Consider the following 17,491-nt stretch of genomic DNA (forward strand, 5'->3'; position numbering starts at 1 on the left):
GTTCAGTGATTAACAGTGAGTAGAGAACAAGATACTAAGCTAGGGTTTGACAGTTCTGTAAGCCAGATAGTGTTTTCAGCTTTGCCTGCCAGAAGGTCTCTGTTTCAACTACTCCACTCTGCTGTTATAGCGGGAAAGCAGCCACAGATAGTACGTAAACGAACGGACAGGAGTGTGTTCCAGTAAAGCTGTATGTGCAAAAACAGGCAGACAGCCAGGTTTGGCCTGCGAGCCGTAGCCTGCCAAGTCCTGCACTAAACTATCACACTGAAATCATCTGGACCTAGACAGGATTTCCTTCAGCTCAGCCACACGAACCCCAGGACATCCCTATAATCCGGGTCCCCAACCCTGGTAGGTTTTTATATTACTTCAACAGGTCTTAATAGCCTAAAACTGCAAATAACCCAAATGATATATTCCCACAATGGGATATTCCACAACAATGAGAATCAACGATCTACAATTACGTACCACAGCATGAATGAATCTCACATACAAGATTTAACAAAAGATGTCAGACTCAAAAGATGGCCCTCCAAAATTCATATCTTGAAGCCCTAACCTCCAGTGTGATGGTATTTGGAGGCGGGGAGGTAAGTAGGGTTACATGAGGTCATGAGGGTAGAGCCTCCATGATTAGAGGAAGAAAGACCAGAGCTTGGGTTCTCTCTCTCTGCCACATGAGAAAACAGCAGGAAGGCAGCCATGTGCAGGCCAGGAAGAGAGCCCACACCAGAACCTGACCATGCTGGCAAACTGATTTCAAACTTCCAGCCTCCAGAAATGGGAGAAAATAAATTTCTCTTGTTTAAACCAAAGAGCCTGTGATGTGTTGTTATGGCAGCCCAAGCTGACCAAGACAGGAAGAATACTTCGGCAGAAAAATTAGATCTAGCATCCAGTCAAAAGTTACTAGATAGGCAAGTGGGAAAATAAAAACAGGACCTATAACAAGGAAAGAAATTCAGTAACTATAAGACACAGAAATGAGATAGAAGATAGAATCAGCAAAGACTTTAAAACAGATATTGCAAATATGCTCAAACATTTAAAGGAAAATAAACATAATGAAGAGACAAATAGAAAATATAAAAAAGATCCAAATAGAACTATTAGAAATAGAAAATACAACATTAGAAATGAAGAATCACTAAATGGGTTTAATCGCCAATCAGGCACTATAGAAGATGAGTGAACTTAAAGAAAAAGCAATAGGAACCTTCTAAACTAAATGGTAGAAGGGGGTTAAAAAAAACAACAACTGAGCAGCACCTCAGTGACCTGTGGGACAACAAGGAGTCCAAGGGAGGGAGGGTGTACGTTTGAAGAAATAATGATGGGAGTAATCACATATTTGATGAAAAATACAAACCCACAAATCCATAAAATGCAATGAACTTCAAACAGAGCACAGAGAAAACACACCAGCACATATCATGATAAAATTGCTGAAATCCAGTGACAAAGAGAAAATCCTGAAGTAAGCCAGAGAGGGAAAGAAAAGACACATTATATAAACAGTATGCATATACAAGACATTTAACCAAATGAAATGAAAACATATCAAAATGTGTAGGATGCAGAAAACGCAGGGCATCAAATACAGGCATACCTTGGATGTACTTGGGTTTGGTTCCAGACCACCGCAATAAAGCAAGTCACACTAATTGTTTGGCTTCCCAGTGCATAGGAAGATTATGCTTACGCTATACTGTAGTCTATTAAGTGTGCAACAGCATTATGTCTAAGAAAACAATGTACAGACCTTAATTTAAAAATACTTTACTGCTAAAAAATGCTAACCATCATCTGAGCCTTCAGTGAGTCATAGATCTTTTTACAACAGTAACATCAAAGGTCACTAATCACAGATCACCGTAACAAATACAATAGTAATGAAAAAGTTTCAAACAGTCTAAGGATTGCCAAAATGTGACAGAGACACAAAGTGAGCCAATGCTGCTGGAAAAATGGTGTCAACAGACTTGCTCAATGCAGGCTTGCCACAAACCTTCAATTTGCTAAAAATGCAGTGTCTGGGAAGCACAATAAAATGAGGTATGCCTGTACTTATACTATAGGAAAGAAGAAAGATCTAAAAGCAATGACCTAATCTTCTGCCTTAAGAAGCCAGACAAAGAACAAAATAATCCCAAAATAAGTAGAAGAGAGAAAATAATAAAAAGAGCAGAAATCAGCGCAATAGACTGGAGATGGATGGTGGTGACGGTTGCACAACACTGTGAATGCACTTAATGCCACTGAACTGGGCACTTAAAAATGGTTATAATTCTAAGTTTTGTTATGTATGTTTTACCACAATTTTTAAATATAAAAATATGATTTTTGAAAAACTTTTAAAGAAATTAATAAAATAAAAGCAGAAAAACAACAGAGAAACATCACCTAAACTAAAGGAAGTCAGATCGGAGAGTGAAATCTAATTTATATAAGTGACAGGAGGCAAATCAGTGGTTGCCAGAGGAAGGGTGGGGAGGGAGTGACTACAGAAGGGCATAAGGACAGTTTCTAGAGGGATGGAAACGTTTCACATCTTCATCGAGGCGATCATGATGAGAGGGGAGGGAGGATACAGCTGCCAGCTCAGTGCACTGAGCACTTGAAATGGGTACAGGTTCATCCTTCCTTCCTTCCTCCTTCCTTCTTTCTTTCCTTCCTTCCTCCCTCCCTCCCTCCCTTCCTTCTTTCTATGTATGTATGTATCAGTATGTATATTAGAAGTGGATTTATTTATAGAGATACATATTCCATAGTCAGAATGCAGTCTGTCTCAAAAGGCGAGAATGGCCTTGGGAGAAATACACTCCACAGACAGAGTGTGGGCCATCTCAGAAGGCGAGAGGCCTATTCTATTTAATCTACACTTCAATAGAAGTGATTTTTTTTTTTTAATTTATTTGGCTGCGTCGGGTCTTAGTTGTGTCACGTGGGGTCTTTTCGTTGCAGCGTGCGGGCTTCTCCCTAGTTGTGGTGTGCCAGCTCCAGAGCGCACGCGCTCAGTAGTGGCGGTGTGTGGGCTTAGTTGCCCTACGGCATGTGGGATCTTAGTTCCCTAACCAGGGATTGAACCCCCATTCCCTGCACTAGATGGCGGATTCTTAACCACTGGACCACCAGGAAAGTCCCTAGAAGTGATTTTTTTTTAAAGCATTTCTAGGGAAAAAAAAAAAAAGGTACAAACAAGATGGGAATAGGGTACTCCCCCATAGATGACAAATCACCCCAGCAGACTGGGCCACGCTGACTATTTACCGGCCAAGGAAGCAGAGTTATACACACCACCAGTTACTTAGACCTGACGCCACCCTGTGAGTGTGTAATAATCATATGTCCTGGGGAATAATCACAGTGCACCATACTGCCCATCCTCGCAAATCCCTCCTGGTGGTCCCAGCCGCAGATGCGCCTGAGCCAGTGAGATCAGGAGCTGAGGCCCTAAACGGATCAGCAACTCCTAGTTCTAGCGGAGTCTCTAATTAAGCAATCCTCGCCCTCTGTCTTGGCAAGACAAAATGTGGAAAAATACACAAACACACACCCCTATGAGCCAAAAGATAAGGCGGTCTATTTCCTATGAATTGGGGCAGCCCTTCTGGAGAATATGACTATATAAATGTCAGGCCGGTCAAAACGATGGACACACCTTCTGACTCATTTACTCTCACTCCTGGGAATCTATCCCAGCAAATAATTTCTCCCCTTTCCCCAAAGGGAAGAATCTGTGTTACAAAAGCTAATCACCGCTCCTTATCTAGGATAGTAGAAAAATTGGAAACAACCTAAATGTCCAATATAGGAATTTCCAAAAATACAATCAGGAAGACTGTGCGGCAACCTGGAATGTTCTACACCAGGTGATGCTGATACGAAAACGCACACTTCAAGATCACATGGATACTCTCACCAAGATGTGAAACTATGAGTGACTGCAGACAGGAAAATGGAGCCTGAAGGAGGGAACACAGTCAAGTTGGGATGCCTTGTGTAGTCTTCTAGAATTTCCATGCAGTTACAAAAGTTTAGTAAATAAAACTGGAAGGGAAAAAAGGTACCACCTCTCAGCAGTGGAAGTGAAATAGTCTACACATGTTATTAAAACACTAGACTTTCCCTTTCTGACTGCATTGAATTACCAAGAAATGGAAACAGAGAAACCATCTGCGCTCAGACCTAGGGATCAGGCCTTGGGGTCTGATATCACATGGACAGAGTTCAGCTCAAGTAAGGGCAATTCTCTAACGGTTAGAATGATCCAGAGTCAACAGCCCATTGTGGGGCCAGACAAAGAGAGTTAAGACCATCCACCCACAAAAATGCCACAAACGGGAGCAAGGGCAGGGAGCTGCCGTTAGGTCCTTCCACATCAGACTGGCTTTGCCTCTCTCGGGAAGGGTTAGGGTTAGGGACTGTCCTGGTTTGCCTGGGGCAGTCCTGGGGCACATCTGTTGTTCTGGCAAAATTCTTAATAATCTCTCTTTCATTCTTAAAAGTTTCCCAACTTGGAGCACAAATTACATGCTCACCCTACTCGTGGGAGGCATCTGTTACTTCGAAGGAAGGGGCCTCAAGCCATGCTGGTCACAGAGCACAAATGTCCATGTTTCTCACCCAGAAACAGGCTGCACATTAGGGTCAGCAATGAATTCCCGCATTTTACAAGCAGGGAAGCTGTGGCTCAGACCTGCCCTTGTCACTGAGAAGGTCCACAGCAGAGTGGGGGGCTCTCTGTCGTCTGTGCCTACAAGCAGTCTCCGTTTTTCACTTTTAATCCACCTCTGAAATAAATCCAGGCAAGGGCTTTATCAGAATCTTTGCAGATTAAACTCAGTGTCTGTGGTGGGAGCTGCAGGCATCATCGGCATCATCCCTCGAGAGGATTCATTCAGCAAAACCAGGGAAGCTCAAATTCTCTGTGGAATCAGGTGGGGTGAGAATGAACAAAGACAAAGGCTGTAAGCCCCTCCCAGCTTCCTTTCCTCTGCAAGTCAAAGTGAGATATTTTTAAGAATTTTAATCATAGTAGAGTACACATAATATAAAACTTACCACCTTAACCATTTTTAAGTGTATGGCTCAGTGGCATTAAGTACATTCACAGTATTGTGAAACCATCACCACCGTCCACAGAACTCTTTCCATCTTGCAGAACTGACACTCTGTCCCCATTAAACAGTAACTTCCCATTTTCCCCTCCCCCCAGCCCCTAGTACCCACCATTCTACTTCGGGTCTCTGAAGCAGACTACTCTATGTACCTCATAAAAGTGGAATCATAGAGTATTTGTCCTTTTGTGTTTGGTTTGTTTCATTCAGCATAATGTCCTCAAGATTCACCCATGTTGTAGTATGCGTAGGAATTTCCTTCATTTTTAAGGCTGAATAATATTCCATGGCCTGTATAGACCACTTTTTGTTTATCCATTCATCCTTCGGTAGACACAGGGGTTGCTTCTAGCTCTCAGCTATTATGAATAACGCTGCTACGAACAAGGGTGCACAAATATCTATTCAAGATCCTGCTTTCAATTCTTCTAGGTATATGCCCAGAGGAGAACTGCTGCATCATATGGTAATTCTATTTTTTACTTTTTGAGGAACCACCATACTTTTTTTCATAGCATCTGCACCATTATACGTTCTCACCAACAGTGCACAAGGATTCCAGTTTCTCTACTTCCTCACCAACATTTGTTATTTTTCTGGTTTTTAATAATACCCATTCTAATGGGTGAGAGTGATATCTCACTGTGGTTTTGATTTGCATTTTCCTGTGTCAAAGTGAGATTTTGCCCTAGAAACAGGTCTAACACATCCAAGGAATGATTGTAATTTTAAAAAACCAGGCTTCCCTGGTGGCACAGTGGTTAAGAATCCACCTGCCAATGCAGGGGACATGGGTTTGAGCCTTGGTCCGGGAAGATCCCACATGCCACAGAGCAACTAAAGCCCGTGTGCCACAACTACTGAACTTGCGCTCTAGAGCCCACAAGCCACAAATACTGAAGCCCGCGCACCTAGAGCCCGTGCTCCACAATAAGAGAAGCCACCACAATGAGAAGCTCGCGCACCACAACAAAGAGTAGCCCCTGCTCGTGGCAAGTAGAGAAAGTCCAGCGCAGCAATGAAGACCCAGTGCAGCCAAAAATAAATAAAGAAATAAATTTATAAAAAGAAAAGAGAGAAGCCACCGCAATGAGAAGCCTGCACACCGCAACGAAGAGTAGCCCCCGCTCGCCGCAACTAGAGAAAGCCCGCGCACAGCAACGAAGCGCCAACAAGCCAAAAATAAATAAAATAAAATAAATTTTAAACTAATAATAATAATTTTAAAAAACCGAGAAAGGGTAAAAAGTGCTAGTGCCCTCAAAATGCTGTGGTGGCAGCATTTTCCTGACATCCCTGTGATAAGATCCCCATGAAGCCCAGCTCCATGTACACCCAGTAAAACATGCAGTTCAGAACACACACAAACACTGTGGGCATCCACATCTCTCGCCTCAAGCAAGTATTAATGGTCCCTTGGAAAAATCTCGGCCTTGAAGTTGGAAGGAGACAGCTTAAAAAGAAAAAACACAAAAAAAACGGTTAGAGTGCTACAGGTGTTTGCTATAAAGAACGTTACTGTGAAAATAATTCTGGATGGAGCAAACTGTTAAATAAAACCTCTGCTTGTTCCAGCACCTGGAATTGGTCAAAGAATTCAACAGGTTGCTTCTGCATATTCAAACCTGCCTAAGGAGCCCAAGTCCACCGTCAAGGCTGTCATCCTTCTGCTCCGCTTTCTCACTGTTAATTCATCGAAACCAAACAAAAACTCTCTGCAAAATGATCCATCTGTGCTTTGCTTCAAAATAATCCAAGGTGGGGGAAGATATAAATTAAACATGATAGGCTGAGTTGGTAACTTCTGAAGCTAGCTGATGGGAACATGGCAGCCGGGGTGGGGGGTTCATTATATTCCTCTACTTTTGTATTTTCTCCATTTAAAGAAGAAAACTTCTCTGAAGAGGTAAGGGCTTGGCACATCATCTTACTCATTTTCAACAACCTTGTGAGGCAGGCAGCAGGCAGGTGACAGCAGTATTTCACAAAGAAATCAGCTCAGGTTGAGAGTCCAGACTGGCACCCAGGAACCCCCGCTGCACCATGCACTTCCCTAAGGGCTCTGCGCCCCAATTCCCAAGCCTCATTCCACATTCCCAGCTCCTGTGCAGATGAAGACAGCAAATCGCCGCCTAGAACCCAGCAGGGAGGGGCCGGGCAGCCTCCCCCTCTCATTTTCCCAACAGAGCTCTCATGCCTCGTTTTCCTGACTGTTCCTGTTTGTCCTGTCCTGTTCTGCCCCAGTGCACACTAACTGAAAAATGATTAACTCTCGACCACAGACACTGCCAATTCTGTAAAACTCCGATAACGCTGTAGCCCCCTTGAATCACCAAGCAGACTTGCTACAATTCTGGATTCATGAACTCTGCTATGTGAATCTGGTGCTGCAAATGTATTATATTGGGCAAGTTAGTAAAGCTTCCCAAGAGCAAAGAATCTATCCCGAAGACGCTCTGAAGAAACAGAGATTACCAGGGCCCTGGGCCACAGCAGCAGCAGGAGAGTTTCACCCCAGATGCAAAAATCAGGATGAGAGTCAGAGGTCGGGATGTAAGGCCAAGCAAGCACAGCGGGCCACCGGGCAAGGGGTACAACAGGAGGGTGGACAAAGTGTCTAAAGTGTCAAACCACCTGCCTAAGCCAGGTGGCCCTCAACTGTGCACCTGGCTGGGGGCTGGGGACTCCAGGTGAGGCCAGAAGGCTCTCCTCCAGACAGGGAGCAATGCAGGTCTGAGAAGCCACACATCTTAGGGAAGGGGCAACCACAGTCCTCCCATTAGGAGGGGCCCACAGGAACCACCTCAAATGACCAGCATTGCCCTACCTCAGGGGCAATAATGAGGCTGCTGGTGAAAGGTTGTCTGGGCACCAGAAAAGTCCTGCGGTGAATGGCCAAGCCACTGAATCCTACCCTACTTCTCCAGGACAGAAAACCCCCCAAACTTTGAGATAAATCATCAGGGGGTGATGCTGGAAAAACAAGGGTGAAAGGCTGAGAGATCCTGGTAAGTCGGCCTCGATGTCAAAAGTTCCAGTCCAAATAGGAAATGCCAAAATCCTCAGTAGAGGCAAATGTGGCATCATGACCACTTATCCTGTCCCTCCTTCTCCATCAGGCCCCACCCAGACACTAGCTGCAGACTCGACGCTTGTATTAAATGAGGTTTTAAAACCCTCTGTGCACGGTCATGTCACCATGCTCTCCTGCACAGCATCAATGTCTGCCTCCCCCTGGACCAATGCCACTGACATGCTCTGATATCTCCCTTAACCCCTTGACCAGTTCCAGCCAGTACCCATTGCTCCTCTTTAAGGCAAGAGTCCTTGAAAGAACTGTCATGAGTCACTGGTCTCCACTTTCTCATGTCCCATGGGCTCCTGGACCAACTCCAGGTGGGTTTCCATCCCCAGCAGTTCTGGTCAAGGTCATACCCTCCACCTTGTCAAAGCCAATGTCAATTTTCTGTCCTCATCCTACTCCTCTCTACATGAAGGGGTTCCTCTCAAGGCTTCCACGACACAAAATCTCCTGGTCTTCCTTTTATCTCAGGCCACTCACTCACTCACAGCCAACTTTGGAGAGGACTTTCCTCCTCAACCCCACCTCTAGCATCCCCATCTCAATATTCAGACCCCTCCTCTCCTCAGTCAATACACTCTCCTTCGATGACCTGGTCACCCCTTCCTCTGATGGTGGCCAAGACTTTCATCTCCAGGATGGCCACTGGTATGGGACACTGACATGTCCATGTGGCTGGCTAAGAGACCATTCAAACCCTTCTGCCCCAAATGCCCATCTCAGAACATAGGACCACCATCCATGCCTTCACTCTGCAGAATCACTCCAAAATCAGATGATACCATCCAACTTATAACCTACCAAGAGTTACTGACAGAAGTAGAATTCCAGCTACTTACTGGGAACCACACAGTCCTGCATGACCTGGCTTCTTCATGCCCGCATCCTCACCTGTGTCCCCTGTGCCCTGTACTCACTCAGCTCCAGCCACATGCCCTTCTTTTTGCTTCTTGCACATGCCAAGTTCATTCCTGCCTCAGGACCTCTGCACATGCTGCTCTCCCTACCTGGAGCTTTCTTCCCAAGACCCCATATAGCTGTGTCTTCACTAGTACTCAGGTCTCAGCCTACAAGCCACCTCTCCTTAGAATGTGCTTCCCAACCACCCTGGCCAAGCAGCTTCCCCCTCCCTGCTCTGAGGCTCAGTAGGCTAACACCCCTTCTGATTGAACACCAGCACCACAAGGACAGGGTTTTACTCCCCTTGTCTGCCCTTACCTCCCAGAGCCCAGGACAAGGCCTGGCCCACAGTCCAATGTGCACAGAGGACCCGGCAGCTGATGTCTCATTGGGGCATTCCTGGGGTGTGGATGGAGGGAAACCGACACGCATCTGGGTCAGAGCCCCATCTTCCTAAACCCCCACGGCTGGGGTAGGGCCCCTTAATCTAGTCTTCAATCACCTTGGCCTTCCCCATCGCAGCACCTGACGGTCTACTTTATAATTTATTGGGTTGGCCAAAAAGTTTGTTCTGGTTTTTCCGTTTTGAACGGAACTGGATTTTCCAGTTTTTTGAACAAACTTTTTGGTCAACCCAATACTTGTTACTGGTTTCATGAGGGCAGGACCCTGACTGTCAGCCACCTCACCCAGAGCCTCACGGGGCTCTGGCAAATCAAAAGAACATGAAGAAGCATGATTTACTAATTAAGGAATACGCCAGGGAACATGGCTGCTCTCATCCACTCACCCAGAAGACGATGTTGTAGCTGAAAAGGAGGTACTTGTACCAGCAGCTGACCTCGGCGTTGGAGTATCTATAATAGTGCATCTTCTGAGAAGCAGGATCTGTGGAGAGAGGAGGAGTGATGAGACAGCTGGTTCAATTTGGAAACATCTCCCCAAAACCTGCTCCCCAAGGAAAGAGCAAAGGCAAGATACAGACTCAGGCTCCAGAAATCCCCAAATTGTCCCCTGTGCTCTTTTACTAGTCCAGACGTGGGTTTACTATCAATGGCAGCTACAGGTTAGACAAAAATCAGGTGAAGTCAACTTTCCATAAACAGCCAAAAGAATAAGAGGAGAATTTTTGAAAGAATGGAGAACGGTGATTTTTAAAAAGTGTGTTCTAAATACCAGGACTTCTGCTGGGAACCTTCCCAAACATTATCTCATCACCTCTCCATTGGGTTGATTTCCCCACTTCCTGATGGGGAAACAGGAGTTCAGAAAGGTCATGTGACTTGCCCAACAGCCAGACAAAAACAACAGGGCCCAGGATCTAAACCAAGGCAGGGAGGTGGGGGTGGGGGTTGGGGGTTCCCCACAGTCCACATTCTTTCCACCCACGGCTACCTGGGGCAGAGCAGCCAGGAGTCGAGGGAACCAAAGGAAGAAATGAGGGCTTGACCACTGAGAGCCGCGTTTAGGAAGAAGAGATGAAAGGGCAGGTCTGGACGTGACCTAACAGTGACCAGTCAGGAAAAGCCATATTTGTTCATCTAACATTTTCTGAGACAACCTCCCAAGCTCACCCTCAAAGGGTAAGGAAGGCAGAGCACCCTGGCCCGGGCAGGGAGATCCTGTGAGCCCACAGCAGCCAGCCCTCACCCCATTGCCCCTTCCTCTGCCTAACCTCCCACCTACCAGGACCACTGTTTTGGCCTCTTGGGGCCGCAGTAAAGCTTGGATTATAGAACACTGAACTGCACAGGGTGAAGGAGGGGCCACTCTTTTTTATCTGTGTCCATCTGCCAAAGCCTGCACAAACGAGGGTGCCCTCAAAGGGGAGTGAATTCCGAGGGCCTGGCCCACCTTTACTATGTTCCTTTTTGAACCCCAATGGCAACCTAGGTGAACCCTTAACTCCTCCATTATCCCCTGCTGTCAAACAGTGGCTGAATGGTGGGGAAGGAGGCAGGCGCCTGCCTCAAGCTGACCCCCAGGGTGGGATCTAAGGCTCACGGGGAATGCTCCCCGCCCCCCCATTCGCCCCACTCCGCAGGGTGAGGAGAGGAACAAGATGTAACCCAGAGCCTAAGGCAAAAACGAACAAGGCTACTCTGGCAGTGGGGAGACAAACCACCCGCAACGGCAAAATCCCTTCCTGTAAGGTGGCCTCGGTGGCCTGGTCACTGGTCTGTAACATTCTGAGAACGTGTTGCCAAGCAGGGACATGAAAACCACATCCTTCTGGAAACGGGTGCTCTGACTGCTCCACCATCCTTCCCACAGAGCAGAACCAACAGGCAGAGCCTGGACACCACCATCCACTGGCTCCCCTCCCTCCAGGAGCAATGGGAGCGTGGTCAAGGCCCAGCTGGGAGTGCAGGCCTGCCTGGCCTCAAACCCAGCCAAGGAGGGGCAGTGACCCAGCAGCCCCATGCCCACTTCCCCATCCCACCAGCAGAGCAGCAATTCTACAAAACTGCCCTCCGAGAATGCGTGTGAACACAACCCCAGGTAATGAGGGACAATACTGGACACAAGGACACACAGGAGGCCTGAACACAGCCTGGGCCACACAGGGTGGCTGCAGGGAGAGGAAAAGGAGCTCTCAGGCAGAGATTCCTTCCTTCAGCGACATGACCTGACCTGGGCAAGCGTCTGCCTCTCAGGGCCTCAGCATCCTCAACTAAAATGGGGCCTTAACGACTGATTCCTAATGTCACAGGAGATCAGCCAGCAGCATCAAAATGACTTACTCTAAACACAGATTTCTGGAGATTCTGATAAGCAGGTCTGGGTTGGGGCCAAGAATCTCCAGTTTTGACAAATTCCCCAGGTGATTCCTGCCATGCCTAATGGACGAGGTATCAGCTTGGGCACAGAAGGCTGTAGTCCCTCTGGGGATCTTGCAAAGGTGGAAGGACCTTGTCAGCTGTATTTGCAGCACAGAGACTGGGAGTGCAGTAGTGATGGCTCCTGGTAAGCAATTAACTAAAAGTAACCAAAATTCACCCACTTGTGTTTTGCAGATTACAAAACCCCAAAGCACTGGTTTGTCTTCCTAGCTGCAGATGAGTGAATTAATCCACACAGGAAAAATTTTTTTAATCTAAAACTCAAGTAAGTTTAAGACAGAGAACAGCCAGCTTGGCTGGAAACGACCTATGAGGCAGAAAAATGTTTAAGTGGTAGAAACCCCGTTCTTTGTATGGACAAGACAATCCTGCTCCTTGGAAGGCCAAATGCACCTCCCCATCTGTGCATCCTAAAGAAGCCAGAAAGTGGATGGCTGTGCCCTCCATGGAACTGGGCCCCAGAGACTGGGGAGGGCTGCTCAGGCATGGTACCCGAATGTTCAGGAATCCAAGAGGGCGCTCCTTGGACATCATTTAACCTAAGCATAGTAAAGAGCTCTCCCCAGAGCTCTGAAGCAGTAAACAAAGCCAGGTTCCCTTCTTCCTCCTTGGTCTTGGCTCCACAAAGAAGCCAGCTAATTAGCACTGGCCTGTATGCTTTCCACAGCACTGCAGACCTCATCCCTACCCGCTTGCCCAGGGCCTCTGAAAAACGATGACCCTGAGGTGACACAGGGACTCTCCATGTGGAGATCCCTGGTCTCCTTCAGCTCCAGCCAGGTAAGCAGGGAGAACATGGAAAGGCCACAGCGATCTCCTTGGCACACAGGCTGCAGGGAGCCTGTGCTCTGGAATGTGGATTCTCTGCAGCGGGCTGCTTTTCTCACCATCTGCTCCCCTCTTCTCCACTGGGCTCCCAGGGTCTCACCCCAACAAAGATTCACAACCAGGAAATAACTCTGCTTTCATAGATGTCAGGGTCCGAACCCACACCCGGAGAATCTCAACCACCATGACGTAAACCCCAAGCCCTCACTCCCTGGTAACTTAAACACTCGAAACTATACCAGCCAGGTCCATGCCAGGGAATGATCAGAAAGAAACACCCTAATCATCCATCAGATGGTGTGTCACACTCAGATACGTCCCCTTACATGCCTGCCACCCCCCTCCCCCGCCAGAGCACTCGCATGAGGACTGTGCCATTTGTGTTGGACCAAAATAACCTTATGAGGTCTTGGAGCAGGGTGTCTCAATGACACTTATTTCCCCATTCCAACCCACAGAAGAGGAAACTGTTGACAGGAAACCGTTTAGTCTTTCTTCACCCACTTGTTTATTCCTCCTCCCCATGGGAAGAGAAGGCACTCAACGAACCAGGAGGTGAGTAGAGTGACCCCAGCCCATACTTCACCTAAGGAGCAGGGAGGAAAGGCTGCCTCTCACTCCTGACCTGCTCGCTCTGTTCTGGGACCAGGAGGTGGAGAAGCAGGTCCTGAACTTCAGCCAGAAGATCCAGGTCTCCACACAGGCAAGTCCCAGAATTTAAATGGAAGGAGGTAACAGTTAGACCTGTTTGGACCCTAGCCTAAGCCACATCCTCCAACGCAGGGCCTTGGGTTTGGGGGGGAATGAAGCCAATGAGCATCTGAGGTCTGGCTTGGCAGCTTCAGAACCTCAGTGAAGGAGAAAAGACTGTTGAGTGCTCCGCGGACACCAGCCTGAGGTGTTACCCGAAATTTACCAAGGACCAAAGAACAGAAGGCGATGAGGACAGCGGCGCTGAAACCAAAACCAGATCCGACCCAAAAGTTAGCCAAAGTGACTCCAGAGTGACTGTGGTCCCTGACTTCTCACCTTCTTTGGTAACCCAAGTCACGTCAGAGGAAGGCAGAACTCAGCTCTCTACCAGCTAACCAATTAACACCAAGACCATTTACCCTAAAATACATACACAGACTAAGAACTTTGCCTCCTAACAGAAGATGAATAAACTTTTCACAAATACTAATTACCACCACCATTGAGAAGAATCTCCAAAAGCTATTTTGTGTTTTTTGCATAGAAAACAATTATCAGAAAAATTGAATTCCAAGTCCACAAACTATCTCAACTCCAAAAGTTATCAAAACAGAATAAAGCATTTATGTGGCAAATAGGAGGCATGTGTTTGTCAAAACATCAACTTCTTAAAACAAGGGGGAAAGTCAGAATTATTTTAAGTGTTGAGATAGCTCATTTGCGATCAGAGAGGAACTGAATAACACACTAAAACCAATCTAAATATTAAAGGCTACATGTACACACACACACACGCACACACACACACGCACCAATCTCCTTCACTTTTGAGCCAAAAGGAAAACACAATCAAAAGTACAAAAATATCAATATAAAACAGGTAAGTTTTTAAATTCCCATACAATTAAAAGTAACATTAAAATTAAAAAGGAAACACAAATGATAAGCTACCTGCAGCTGCAGCTATTATGACAAAGGGTAAATACTATCTGCAACATATAAAAATTCATACTTTAGTCGATTTACAAAGTTGTGTTAGTTTCTGCTGTACAGCAAGGTAATTTTCCATTATGGTTTATTGCAGGATATTTTCCATTATGGTTTATTGCAGGATATTGAATATAGTTCCCTGTGCTATACAGTAGGACCTTGTTGTTTGTCTATTTCATATGTACTAGTTTGTATCTGCTAATCCCGAACTCCTAATTTATCTGTCCCCCACCCCCTTTCCCCTTTGGTGAACGTGAGTTTATTTTCTATGTCAAAAAAAAAGAAAACAAAAAATTCATACTTAACAAAAGATCCTAGTTTTAGACAAATAGACAAAGGATACGGGCGTTATACTGAAATGGAAGGACAATACAATTCATAAATGGAAAAATATTCATAGTCACTGGAAATGAAACTTAAAGGCAACTCGCAGATAGTGTTTTACACTTTTTAGTTTAACAAAATCACCACCACTATTGCTGGCAAGCCACGGTGAGGCTAGTGCATGCATACCTTGCTGGCATGGGAGTAAACTGTTACTAACTCTTTGGTAAGCAATACAGTTACAGACATTCAAATTCAAAAAAAGAAAAGTCAGACCCTTAATCCAGTAAACTCATGACTCAGAATTTGCCTCAAGGAAAGAAACCAAAAGAAGAAAAACAATATGAGTTAAGTATGAAATCTAAACATGCTGGTTTGCAATTATGAAACAATTTGTAAGCATGCGGTCAAAGGTCAAAGTGGAAACTAAAAGCGTGAAAATGGTTTCATGGGTTGGTAGACATACAAGTGATTTTCTAAAAAGGTTTTCATCATCGCACTTACCATTACCACCTTTGTATTAAAACTATAAACTGAGGGTCTTCCCTGGTGGTGCAGTGGTTAAGAATCCGCCTGCCAATGCAGGGGACGCAGGTTCGAGCCCTGGTCCGGGAAGATCCCACATGCCGTGGAGCAACTAAGCCCATGCACCACAACTACTGAGCCTGCGTGCCACAACTACTGAGCCTGCGCGCCACAACTACTGAAGCCCACGTGCCTAGAGCCTGTGCTCCGCAACAAGAGAAGCCACCGCAATGAGAAGCCTGTGCACCGCAACGATGAGTAGCTCCCACTCGCCACAACTAGAGAAAGCTGGCACGCAGCAACAAAGACCCAACGCAGCCAAAAATAAATAAATAAATACATTTATAAAAAAATAAAATAAATAAAATTTAAAAAAATAAACAGAGGCCACTGCTGGTGGAGGATGCTGGCCCCCCCAAATGTGATGACCTCTGTAGGCAAAGTAAACAGGGCTCGTCTACTTTGGGATAATATTAACTTGTAAGATTCCTTCCTCTTCCCTCTTCCTCCCACTTTTTAATTTAAAAAGTAGCACACGCTCAACTGTAAAATACTTGGACAATTCAGAAGTGTGCAAAGGGAACTGGCAATGAGAAGTCAATGGCTTTCAAATTTTTTACGATGGTCCACAGTAAGAAGCACATTTAACAATCCAGGGCACACATAGTTACATGCACCCCTGAGTTTTGTGAAACAGGACTTCCCCTTATCACAGGCCATGTGTTCTAGATTTGCTGTTGCTTTAATTTTTTTCAAAATTGTCCCTGCACATAATCTACGAATCAGCGACTGTAAAAGCTGTGTTGAGAAAAACAGCAGATCCCAGGTCTCAAGGCCAGGCCTTGCCCTTTCCAGGGACTCCCTCAACTTCTAGCTGGTCTTGACGTTAACTTCCCAAATATCTCTTAGAAATTTCTGTATATGATATGTTTGTCTTACCATGATTATTTTTCCTAGACAACTTTTTGTTCTCTGGAGTTAATAATTCTTATTTTTCTGTTTGTTTAATTTTCTATGAATTTATTAACAGTCAACCCCAAATTCAATGCCAGTTGTCCAAATCTCCTCTCAATAAGTTCACTCACATAAGATGTCCTACTTCTAGTTCTTCTTCCAGAAGAAACCTCTCCTGGAATCCTCTGAGCGGCTTTAATCTGGACTGGGTCCCAGAACTCCCTTTTGCCTCATTTGGAATACAGCCTACGAGAGAGCCAGTCTTCGTTCATCTTTGTGGAGGAAATCTTCAGGGCAAAAGGGAAGTTTTTCAGACCCTGTATGTCTGAAAACATCTTTATTTTACCTTCATTTCTGAATAAAAGTTTGGCTGTGTATAGAGTTCTAGGTTGGGAGTCAATTCTACTGAGAATAATGAAGGCGTCGCCCTACCTATAATCCAGGGTATTGAGAAGGCTGAAACCACTCGGATTCCTGATCTTTGTATTTAACCTGTTCCTTTCTCTCTGTAAACTTGTAGGATCATCCCTTTCTCCCCAGCACACTGACATTTCAGGGTACTGGTCTATCTTCATCCACTTGGCTCAACATCTGATGAGTCCATACAATATGGAAACCTATATCTTTCTAGGAAATTTTTTTCTGGATGATTTTTCCCACTTGCATTTTTCTCTGTTCTCTCCTTCTGCAGCTCCTATATTAATGGATATGGGAACCCGGGCTGCTTCCTTAAATTTCTTACCTCTTCTGCTCTATTATCCATCTCTTCATCTTTCTTGTCTATTTTCTGGAAGACTCTTTCAACTTTATAATAATTCTAATTATTCTAATAATTCTGATATTTTTGCTCTGCTCTTACTCTTTTAAACTTTTAATACTTTTTTGTTTTCTAAATGTTCCTTTTGTAGAGTATCCTATTCATATTTCATAGATATAATATTTCTCTTATCTCTCTGAGAAAATGTCTAATTTTTTTCAAAATATTCTCTCTAAATAGAATATTTATTTCAAGTTGCCTTTTCCCCCCTACTTGTTTTGCTTCCTTTCATGTTAGGTACTTTCTTCAGATATTAGCAATCTTTGGTAATCCTCATGACTAAGAATAGATGCCTAAGAACTGACTAGTAGCACTGAGTTCTTGGGCAGGTGAGTTTCTGTGCAGGGAGATCTGGCTGGGCCATCTGCTAAAGATGTCATCAGCATCTTTAGTTCTTTCCTCTTAGGCC

The 17,491-nt window shown here is 45.3% G+C and overlaps 1 protein-coding gene across 7 annotated transcripts in view; it reads right to left on the reverse strand.

The window, feature by feature from the left end:
• TSPAN14 (tetraspanin 14) overlaps nucleotides 1-17,491 on the reverse strand; it is a 55,039-nt gene that overhangs the window by 18,414 nt on the left and 19,134 nt on the right. For 6 of the 7 annotated variants that reach the window (XM_027129718.1, XM_027129713.1, XM_027129717.1 and 3 more), the window contains exon 2: nucleotides 9,899-9,996. In XM_027129718.1, coding sequence (XP_026985519.1) covers nucleotides 9,899-9,979 — 81 coding nt within the window. In that variant the 5' untranslated portion in view covers nucleotides 9,980-9,996. Of the gene's footprint in view, nucleotides 1-9,898; nucleotides 10,003-17,491 lie in introns of those variants that run through there. The other variant, XM_027129720.1, reaches the window with a different exon arrangement.

The sequence above is a fragment of the Aethalodelphis obliquidens genome, unplaced genomic scaffold (assembly GCF_003676395.1).
Source record: "Aethalodelphis obliquidens isolate GAN/ISIS:26980383/991018 unplaced genomic scaffold, ASM367639v1 scaffold37, whole genome shotgun sequence".
Classification (NCBI taxonomy): Eukaryota; Metazoa; Chordata; class Mammalia; order Artiodactyla; family Delphinidae; genus Aethalodelphis; species Aethalodelphis obliquidens.